Source organism: Tachypleus tridentatus, unplaced genomic scaffold (assembly GCF_004210375.1).
Source record: "Tachypleus tridentatus isolate NWPU-2018 unplaced genomic scaffold, ASM421037v1 Hic_cluster_2, whole genome shotgun sequence".
Classification (NCBI taxonomy): domain Eukaryota; kingdom Metazoa; phylum Arthropoda; class Merostomata; order Xiphosura; family Limulidae; genus Tachypleus; species Tachypleus tridentatus.
Genome location: NW_027467782.1, coordinates 17,680,377 through 17,691,714, shown reverse-complemented (window position 1 = coordinate 17,691,714; position 11,338 = coordinate 17,680,377). Strand labels below are relative to the sequence as shown.

At 35.1% G+C, this 11,338-nt stretch overlaps 1 protein-coding gene across 1 annotated transcript; it reads right to left on the bottom strand.

The window, feature by feature from the left end:
- Positions 1-641: 641 nt before the first annotated feature.
- LOC143242811 (uncharacterized) lies at positions 642-3,825 on the bottom strand. The gene is made up of 2 exons (XM_076486313.1): positions 3,377-3,825; positions 642-988 (listed from the first exon to the last, which is right to left on the bottom strand). Exons 1-2 carry the CDS (start codon positions 3,545-3,547, stop codon positions 833-835), a joined length of 327 nt encoding a protein of 108 aa, XP_076342428.1. The 5' UTR covers positions 3,548-3,825; the 3' UTR covers positions 642-832.
- Positions 3,826-11,338: the final 7,513 nt, after the last annotated feature.

Sequence of the window (11,338 nt, the reverse complement as noted above, 5' to 3'; positions counted from 1 at the left end):
AAAACTACAACAAAATCGACTGAGCAGTTTGAACCACAATATGCTATATGGAATACTGTGAATGTCCATGACTTACCTAAAAATTAATTATTTTTCAGTGTTTTGTTTTTTTTGTTTGTTTGTTTTTGAATTTCGCACAAAGCTACTCGAGGGCTATCTGTGCTAGCCGTCCCTAATTTAGCAGTGTAAGACTAGAGGGAAGGCAGCTAGTCATCACCACCCACCGCCACTTGGGCTACTCGTTACCAACGAATAGTGGGATTGACCGTCACATTATACACCCCCACGGCTGGGAGGGCGAGCATGTTGTAGCGCGACGCGGGCGCGAACCCGCGACCCTCGGATTACGAGTCGCACGCCTTACGCGCTAGGCCATGCCGGGCCAGCAGAAAACAGAAACAAACTAACGGCATCATTATACAAATTAACTAGTGCACCAACAAAATACATTTCACCTTACAACATATTTCAAGAATCACAAATTACACAACAAAGTATCTAAAGAACTAAACTCATGTTAACAATATATATTCTCTTTTTCAGATATCGGGCACAGGACAGGCAAAACTTTCGGCGCCTGTCCTGTGAAAGTGGGTTTTCTCGGGGCACTCCCGTTTCCCCCCACAGCAAAAACTTAGGCTTTGGATTTTTAGTAGGCCGGTCAACGAATGTCAGAACGGCACTCGAATATTCGTGGGCGAAAATTCGTGAATATCCGAATATTCGTGCATATACTTGTTAGATCGTTTTAGAATTATTAATTAATAATTAACTTACCTTAAATTGCAATATTTATGCCAGTAAAGAGTAGAAATAACTTGTTTTTCATCATTTACTGAAGTTTACATTCTTTTCTTGAACTTCCTGTCACAGTGCACCATGGGTAATGTATTACTGTAAACCATATTGTTGCTGCTCTGTTCAATGTGAGCCCTCTGTACAAAAGCTGACTTCTGGCACCTGTGACCTGTTTTTTCTTATTTTGATGCTGTAAAATTGTTGTCCATTATTATTTTATTTATGTAATTATATTACTATACTGTGTTGAATAAAATACTTGTCAAAATAATTATTGTTGTTTGTTTTCTTTTATTCTACACACTGGGGAAACAACATTATTAATAAACATGAACTTTATTAATGAACATAAAAAAACATCAGAAAACAATTAACACTAAACAAGTTAAAATAGACATAAAATACTGAGTTTATGCTGCAGCCACATAGACCTGTTCCACATCCTGGTCAATTATTAATGCTCTGTCCATTGTTACTTGGAAAATATTAAAAGTTAAACACTAACAATAAAAACATTTGTAAAAAAACCTCATAAAACAACTTTCACTGAAAATACTGAGTGTATGCACATTCCTGTTCATGGTGTTTCCTCCTTTACATTTGAGGATGGAAGCCCAGGAAGTTGGGGATAAACTGGATTAGAGACCTGTGAGCTAGTACTGGCAGCACTCGAAGGGGTACAGGTAACTGTAACTGCAGGGAGAGCATCAGATGCAGGGAGAAAATCAGAAGGGACTGTCATGTTGGCTTTGACTGCTGACTTCAAGTTCTTGTTCAGGAACACCAATTGATCCACATGTTCAGGGTTAAGGGAAGCCCTTAGCTTGCTGACGGTCAAACCTGCTGTGCTGAATGTACGTTCGCTTGGTACTGATGTACCAGGAATAGACAGGTATTTCCTAGCAACTGAAGCAATTGATGGAAACCTTGACCTCTACACAGACCACCACTGAAGAGGGTTTGGTGGCCTTAGAGGCTCTCTGACAAAATCAGCCAACTCTTCCTCAACTGAAGAAACATCACTGCCTTCTGTCAAGTCTACTGTATCACCCATTACATAACTCAAAACTTTTGACATAATGGGGTTTTTACAGGTGGTTCTGTTACCTCATCTGCTTCAGGTTCCTTCTTGACTTCTGCAGTGTTGCTTGATCTCCTGATTTCTTCTGCTATGTTGGCATGAAGTTCCTTTCTCTGACTTTCGGTCAAAAATTTTAGACTTTATATCTAGGATCAAGTGCTGAAGCTTTCAGCAGGGAACTATTCAGACCTTCATTAATGATTCCTCCATCTTCTGACAAGAATTTAAATCTTTTCACCAATCCCATACTGATTGTTTTTTCAACTGCTTAGCTAGTGCTTTGTCTTCCTCTGTGGTCTTAAGGTCCTCCATCATATCTGTCAGCAGAGGGTAAATTGAGGACCCTGTGGGAAGATCTTCCTTCCCAAGAATTTCAGTGGCTTCTGCAAAGGATGAAGTATTGGGATTATTGTATGCATCGTGTCCCAAAAGACATCATCAATGTCAAATCTTTCTCCACTTTTACAATGGTAGCGTCTACCAACACTGCATATATGGGCACTCTGAGCTCTACCAGTCACTGCACCATCTCCAGCGCAGAGTTCCATCTTGTAGGGCAATCCTGTATAAGGTTCTTTGCAATGATGGGACCCTTCTTTACTTGTTCCTTCTGGGCTTCAGTAGCCATCTGAACTTGCTTTTGTTTTAGGGCACTTGTGGCCAGAACAGAATGGTTGAAGAATGTAACCAACCTTCTCCCTGCCCCAAGGGCTTTTGCAATGGGTGCAAGCTTAAGCCCATCTTGCAGAGCTAACTGAAGGCTGTGGGCAAAACAGCCAGAGTGAGAAATGCCTAACTTTTCTGCTGCCACAAGCATATTTGCAGCATTATCAGTAGTTAAGTGGACAATATTGTTGGTGTTTAGAAATTCAGAACACAGATTGTGAATTTCAGAAGCAATATTTTGACCTGTGTGTCTATCAGAAAGGAGTCTGGTGCCCAGAACATTTGAGTGCATTTTCCATTGCAAGTCAATGTGTTGTTCTGTGATAGTAATGTAACCTTGCATTGCATTACTAGTCCACAAATCAGTGGTCAGTGAAACATGCTGGTCTCTCAGTTCTCCAATCATCTCTGTCTTGGCATCATTGTACAGTTTTGTAAGGTAGTTACCAACAGTATTTCTACAAGGAACTTTGTATGATGGGTTTAACTGGTTTGCAAAATATCTAAATCCTACACCCTCAACAAAACTGAGTGGTCTAAAATCTACAGCACACATAAGAGCCAGGCTCCTGTTTATTCTCTCAGTGCTGTGTACATTCATTTTGGTAGCACAGGGATTCAGCTGCAGGAGTGTTGTTTGTCTCAGTGTAGGTGCAGCAGTAACATTTTTAGAGTCCTGCAAATGCAGGTGAATAATTAATTATATATTTGCTAGCTATACATAAAATAAATATAAAACATATATTTAAAAAAAATGGGATAATATAATTTTAAACACAGAATATTCCTGCAGGTTCAGAAATGTCAAACAGCCATGTGCTCACTGCTCACCTGTTTGTTGGAAGTTAGGGAAATTCCACTATGCCTGTTACTCATATGATTTCTTAGGTTTGTTGTACCTCCACAAAATGACAGGTTTGCTTTGCAGAGCTGACACTCTGCCTTCTTTCCATCTAGTTTAAAATACTTCCAAACAGCAGACTTTCTGCCTTGATCCTCCATATTTAAAGTCTTTTGGCGCCAAAGTAGCAACTTTAAGAAGGTTTACTGTAATCTTGTACCCACAATGCAATGTTCACAAAAGTTGGATTTCCTTTTCCTCTTTAGCAGACAACTACCAAAAAAAGTTAAATAAAGTGTTATTTATTCAGATTTGACTTCATTTTTCTACAATGGTAAGTTAATATTTATTAATATTAATTAGGCGAATTTCCGAATATTATTGCATTCGAATATTCGCGGAAAAAGATCCATATACGAAGCTTCGATTACTCTTGCCGGCTGTAGTATTTAGTTATTAATACAGCCGATCAGTATTCTAAACTGACTTTCACCTCACGATGACGCTAAACTTACCATCGTTATTAATACTCTAGAAGAAAGGGAGTTTGGTAAGAAGGCGGAGTTAGGTGACGTTTCTACATATCATCCAATAAGAATAACAGTGTCGGCGTAATTCGTGATAACAAGGAACCCGCTTGAAGTAAAAATGTATTCTCAAGACAGCTGGTATGGGTATTAGAACTGGAGGCGTAACTCAAGGCTAATTTGAAGCTTTCTGTGCCAGATTTGCATTCAAACAAAGAAGAAGGGCGTAGCTTCATGTACACAGTTCGTCGGCAGGCGTATTTTCATAGGATCGGTATCCAAGCGGTGGTATTTAAGTTTTATATATTCAAGTTATTGTTTCTCCTATTCTTATCAATTATATTTTTTAACATTCTTTACAATATTTCGATTTATTTTTGTATAAACATATCGCTATCTGTTAAGTTGTTTTTTAATCCTGAACAACTATTAATTTTGTGATGTACTGTCCCTATAACTGGTATTAGGTGCACTACATGTTTTATGAAAGAATAGCATCTGTAAAACAACAGCTATGTTTTACATACGTAACATCGCTTCTATACAAATTTAAAATATCGCTTTTGGTAATTTTGAAATTAGAGTATAATGGTAAAGGACAACCTTACACTAACTATAATTTAGTGTGTGAAACAAACACTTTGCAACTTAACGTAAATATAAATGTATAGTTTGGGATTGTTATAAATATACCTTATTATAAAATAATATATATGCCGATTTTTTTTAGTAAAATTGTTATTAAAAGCCTGAATCGAGAAGGTATTTGATTTATGGTCAATCAAGCTCAGAATCGTTATATTTGCTTGATATAAGTTACAAATATTATTTCGTATAAGCACAACATCAGAACTATTATTCAGTGTACAACGGGTTTGATAATGGTTATTTATCACCTATAAACATGACACCAAAATTAACACGTTTTTGTTTTATTTTAGTGTTAGTTCACTTACCAAAATGAAATCACCATGCTTGTGAAAAACTCAGCTATTGTTTTCTACCATACGCAGTATAAAGTATTGAAAACAAATAGAATCAATTTATTCAGTACGGCAAAAAACGACAAGAACAAAAGAAAAAAACGAACAGTTTTTTATTACGGGTTATGTGGTGATAACATAGATGACCTCGCATATGTTAATTCACAAGTATTTTTATTTGAACTAGTTGTAACAACAATACTAATATTACTATTTCATTTGTTTGCCTATAGCTATCTCTTCAGACACATTATAGCTTACATACTTTATTTTTCAGATTTAATTTTAACAATGAAACTATAAAGCGATGTATAGCGAATTAAATTCTTCGTAATTTTGACACGTAATTACAATAATAAACAACAGTATTACATTATAATTACGTTTGGAAGATCATCAGTGAAATATTATAGAGCAGCACGGTTCACTTTATCTTTCTGTTTGACACAAAGGAAGTCGGATGTCTGTTTCCGTACCTCTGTTTTGTTAAGCCTAACGAGAGAAGTCTCATTTGTTACTATCTGTAACTTAAAATATAATTGTTGGTTTTATGAATCATTTACCAGAAAATTTCAAGAATTGATATTTATTACTTTATTATAAATTTAACTCTATAAACAGCTAAAAAAAAGCGTTCAGATACATGACGAGAAATCAGTTTGTGGAATATAAAAGTATTAAAAATACGTAAAATTAGCCATAAATGTTAATTTTTTTATCTGCAAGTAGTATTAAGACACATATGAGGAAGTATTAAGTAATATGTTAAGATAGTATTAACCTGTACCTAAACCAAATATAGCTATGACTTCATAATGCAAAAAATGTAGTATCAGAAACGTTTCGGGGGCACATTAAATCACATCTGTATGTAGCATAATACAACGTATATCTGGAGACAATATAATGCTCCGCTCTAGAAAGCACTGTTAAGTACGGACAGCATACTTTAAGGTATATCTGGAAAGAATATAATGAGCCAATATAGAAAGCAGTATTAATTATGGATAGTATAATTTAAGTTTCATACTGCCAAACTCCATAAATATAGTATCTTTTACTATCTAGATTCTAGAGGCAGTTTGAATGAATATAGGGGCTATAATACAAATTATATTAGGAGAAAATGTGAGTGGATTTTAACTCAGTGCGAATTCCATTTAGAGACGATATTAAGTTATAACAGGATATGATAGCTAGTCAATCTTTAACTTTCTTTGGTTTACCACCAGGGGATGTAAATAAAATATCATGGTTGGACTAAAAGTCAGTGAATTTGCTTAATATCAATTCAATGTATTATTATCTGAATTAAATAATAGCGTGAAAGGAGTACCGTAAAACTATGTTCAGATAGAATAATTTTCAAAATTTATATTTCTTGTATGATAGTAAGAGTTTATTTGGAAAGTGCAGAGTTCCTTAGTTTATTAGGGTAAAGTATCAAAAACTATATATATATATTATTTCAAACTCCAAAATGTCCCACAGTGGCATGTCACAGCGACATGTCTGCGAATTTATAATACCAGAATCCGGGTTTCGATTGTTTGTTGGTTTGTTTTTTGAATTTCGCGCAAAGCTACTTGAGGGCTATCTGCGCTAGCCGTCCCTAATTTAGCAGCGTAAGACCAGAGGGAAGGCAGCTAGTCATCACCACCCACCGCCAACTCTTGGCCTACTCTTTTACCAACGAATAGTGGGATTGACCGGACATTATGACGCCCCTACGACTGAAAGGGCGAGCATGTTTGGTGTGACGGGGATTCGAAACCACGCCCCTCAGATTACCAGTCGAACGCCTTAACCCACCTGGCCATGCCGGGCTTCCCAGGTTTCGATACCCGTGATGGGTAGAGCACAGGTATCTTATGATGTTACTTTCTGTAAGTTGAATCCTGTCTTTATCTGTGCTGCACTCTGTTCTTGGATTTGTCTGAATAATTTTGTAAAATGTTCAAAGGAAAGGAAATATTACCTTTCCAGTTAAAGTATTTGTTTACAATCTCTAACAAGGAAATGAAGGAAAGCGATATCTCGGGATCTAATCGTTTATTATTTCACTTCTTCACAATCAAAGCTTCCGCTCACAGTGTTTTAAATATGTCTTGTATTCTATGATTACACGCGTTCTTCTAAAATCAAGTAACAATATTTCATTTCCTCTATTATATTGATGTTGTAGTTTGTTCTTCCTGCAATTTGATTCAAACAGATTAATTCTTATGATACGTATTGTATGTCATACTGTTATAACAACTGAAATCATTACATATCTATCTTTTATGTACTATAAAGAAAATGGTGTACTATAGAAATGAAAAGAGTAATATTTTTATTGATGTAAGCATTAATAACTCTTCGTGGAGAAATGTGCTGATACGACAATTTATTGTGAATATATTGCAAACAGCTATTCATAATTCATTACAATATACAACATTCTATAGCATGTGTCATGAAGCTATATTTTCTAAATGTACATTTTGAAACATTTTTATAGTATGCGTTATGGTAACGTTTACTGTTTTAATAAGATATATTATAAACAGTTGGGTTATAATATAGTATACAATAAAATATGCTGAGATAGTAGGATACAGAATGGCATAGAACGCTCTATTAGATGTATTATAAACCATTCTGATAGTTATCATGTCAATTATTCTGGTTTATTATATTTTACCATAAAATATGTAATTCTATACTGTGAGTATATAATTAAACCATTCTAGCGCGATAAACTGTAAATTATACTTTTCTAGTATATTATAACAAAACAGTGTATTTTATAATATATTACAACAAATGAGTGTAGTCATAACATATTATACTAGAACAGTGTACTGTTATTTGTATACCTTACTTATGTTTCTAAAAGAAATAGTTTTAGATTTGTTTTGATAAAAATTCTATTTCGACAAACAAAAAAGTGCGGACGGAACAAAATGACTAAAACTGAAAATTAATTAATGAAATGGAGTTTGGACATTTAAGGAAGTTCACAATTAATTAGGTAACTTGGCAAAAATCAATTCAATACGTATATAAAAGAAAATGTTTTATTGTAATGCTGTTGCATATGTTCTGAACAATTGTGAATTGTATAAGCGTCCAAATCCGAAGCGTTCTACAGGCTTAGCGGTCAGCTTGAAAGCCTATAACTCCACAATTAATGTTTCACACCCAGGGTGGACACTGTGTGTATAACCTAGTCTGTTGCTTTATACTTAGAAACATACAAACAACCAATTAAGTTCCAAACTGGTAGTCAATTTCAGGTGTTTTCGCAGCGTTTTGTGCAATATTGTTTTCAGCCATTGAGCGTTTTCGAGGCTCTGTTTAAAAGGTCCATAATTTTCAACGCTGTCTGATGTTATATACTTTTGGCCATGAGAAATGGGGTAAACGAGTCAAAGACACTCATTGTTGCCTAAGTGCTGAAAGACAAAAAAGTCAAAATGATATACCTGATACACACTATGCAGAAAACTACTCACAGTACGGTAATAACTGAGACACACAGTTGTGACCTTTAACCTCCAGAACGTGTCTGCTGTTGCTAACACACAATAAAAATAGCTGTCAAAGTAATAATGACTAGCCTCAAAAGATTTATTTATGAAAAGATTGGGTTAAATGCTATTTGTACTATTTTTTAATGTGTCTTTCTTTTCGCTGGGCCTGCGCTTCGTACTCTGAGGGTCGCGGGTTCGCGCCCGAGTCGCGCCAAACATGCTCTCCCTCCCAACCGTGGGGGCGTTATAATGTAACGGTCAATCCCACTTTTCGTTGGTAAAAGAGTAGCCCAAGAGTTGGCGGTGGGTGGTGATGACTAGCTGCCTTTCCTCTAGTCTTACACTGCTAAATTAGGGACGGCTAGCACAGATAGCCCTCGAGTAGCTTTGTGCGAAATTCCAAAAACACAAACAAACTTTTCGCTATATTTTTCAAAGATTTGAAATATAGTGTGAATTCCATTGATTATACATTTTTGTCTAGTATAATTGGTTTCAAAATAACAATAAAAACTGTTGAAAACGTTTAACTGGTATTAGTTTCCTTGTTTTGTATTTTTCTTATAGCAAGGCCACATTTGGCTATCTGCTGTGTTCACCGAGCGGGAATCGAACTTCTTATGTTAGTAATGTAAATCCAAAAAACTCGCCGCTGTTGCAGCGGGTGACTTTTGTAATTTAATGGTCACTTAACTGTTTTAGCATCCATGTGAGTGGTTGGATTCTAAGTTAATTTTAACGGCAGATAGTCGTTTGGTTTTGCTAACACAAGATAAAGTTATAAGAGACGATTGTTTAAACAGTAATTGCGTAGTTACGTTTTGATCAACGACAAGTAATAAAAACTAATAATTAATTTTACTCATTTCAATAAAACAGTGCATCAAAAGGCAGCAGATATTTTCGAATCTCTAATAACAAGAGAAGTGTTCCTTATTTGTAAACGAATCGTATTTATTGAACGTAATAATCTAGTGCGATATTCATCTTTGTACCAATATCCTATTAGCGATGTCTGCCACTAAATTAACACAAAGATCTATTGCAGAGTTTGTAGTTTGCAAATTACATGAAATTTGTCTTTAAATTCTACATAAATGATTGCGAAATATGTTAGGTGGAGGACTAACATGACTTGAATGCAGAAGGACTGTGTAAAGTGAATATGAGGACATGGTAAACGATCACCGTTATAATATAGAAAATATTGAAAAAACCTTAATTGTATTGGTGTAAAACAACTTAAATTTATCTACAACTAAAATGAATGATTAATTTCTCAAATATTTTTCCATTTGAAATTTGCTCATATGTTCTGATTAATTACATATGTATTTTTTCTAAAATGATTTCGCCGAGCCAAAATATGTCTGACTACTTAAGAAAGCCCGGCATGGCTAAATGGCTAAGGCACTCGACTCGTAATCCGAGGGTCGCGGATTCGATACCCTGTCACACCAAACATGCTCGCCTATTCAGCCGTGGGTGCGTTATAATATGACGGCCAATCCCACTATTCGTTAGTAAAAGAGTAGCCCGAGAGTTGACGGTGGGTGATGATGAATAGCTGCCTTCCCTCTAGTCTTACACTACTAAATTAGGGACGGCTAGCGCAGATAGCCCTCGAGTAGCTTTGCGCGAAATTCAACAACAAACAAATAAAAACCATATTTATTTTCCGGTTTAGTTTTTATAGAGTGACATTGCCATTTCTATTGAGTTTGAAGTACGACGTCTCGTAGGCTGAAGTAACATACTTTACAAGGTCTCATTTGCTTCCGTTTATGGGTTCTAGGACTACAGTACTGTTTGAAACAAATATTGCAAGCTTCTTCAAAGGAGTTACTCTAACGGAATTATATAAAGTGGGGGTAAGCAAGGAGATACACAGTTCGTTTTAGTTTCTAATTCTTGAGCAAACATCAAAGGCTTCAAAAGAAATACGAAGAATTTCATGTAAAAAAGCTTTTGATGCAAACTATGTTTCACGTCAAATCTATAAAGAGAAGAACTATTTGATGTGCGTCATAGATTTATAAACACTCAAGTAAAACGTTTTAAAGCACCAGCTACAAAAAGTAAAGCTACATAGGCTTAGCTCAATGAGCAAGCGTGAAAACTGACACATATTGCCACATTAACATGTACGAACTGCGGTAGAAAGGCGATCAAAGCGACATGTAATTCAGGTTAACAGATTAACATTTCAGTACGCTTGAGTTAAGGATCAATGTACGTCTATGAGATATGTTGTTCATGTGAAGGTTGCCTATGGACACAGCTATTTAAATTAGGTTTTGCTTCTTTATTCATCAAGATTGCTAGAAATCAGGAAAGATATAAGACTGCATGAAACAGTTGTAACTCGTGTTATTTAAAGTTTGTCCCTTATTAACAGTGGACTGTTGAACTCCAGTAATTGATATCTAAATTTGCTGCAAAATTTCTGAGAACCTGTTACATATATTTTCTCAGTTTGCTGTTATTAAATGTACCTTAACATAGTTTAACCTTACTTCTACAGAAAAATTTTAACTTGTATATCAATAAACTTTTGACCTTTATTATTTTGGAATAGTAGGTTATTCTTCTAAAAATAATTTACGATAAAAGACCTAATTATAAGATGATTAAAATTAAATAAAATGACCATTTTATTATGTAAACTGTTTTGTTTGTTTGTTTTGGAATTTCGCACAAAGCTACTCGAGGACTATTATGTAAACTTTAATAATCATGTATACAGCATTTTAAAAAACCAAACAAAAATATTTAATAAATACCTAGAATTCATGATTCGACTAGCGTAAGCCGCAAACTTGTTTGTTTGTGTTTTTTTTGCTACATTTCTCTCAATTTGTTCATTTTCGATTTTAAATAAAAGGTGTGTAAAAAAATCATATCAGATGATTTTGTCTCCCACA

Coding starts and splice junctions, on each gene's coding strand:
- LOC143242811 (XM_076486313.1), bottom strand. CDS start 3,547: ATGGAGGATCAAGGCAGAAAGTCTGCTGTTTGGAAGTATTTTAAACTA. Junction 989..3,376: donor CCCTAACTTCCAACAAACAG/GTGAGCAGTGAG, acceptor ACAATTTTACAG/CATCAAAATAAGAAAAAACA.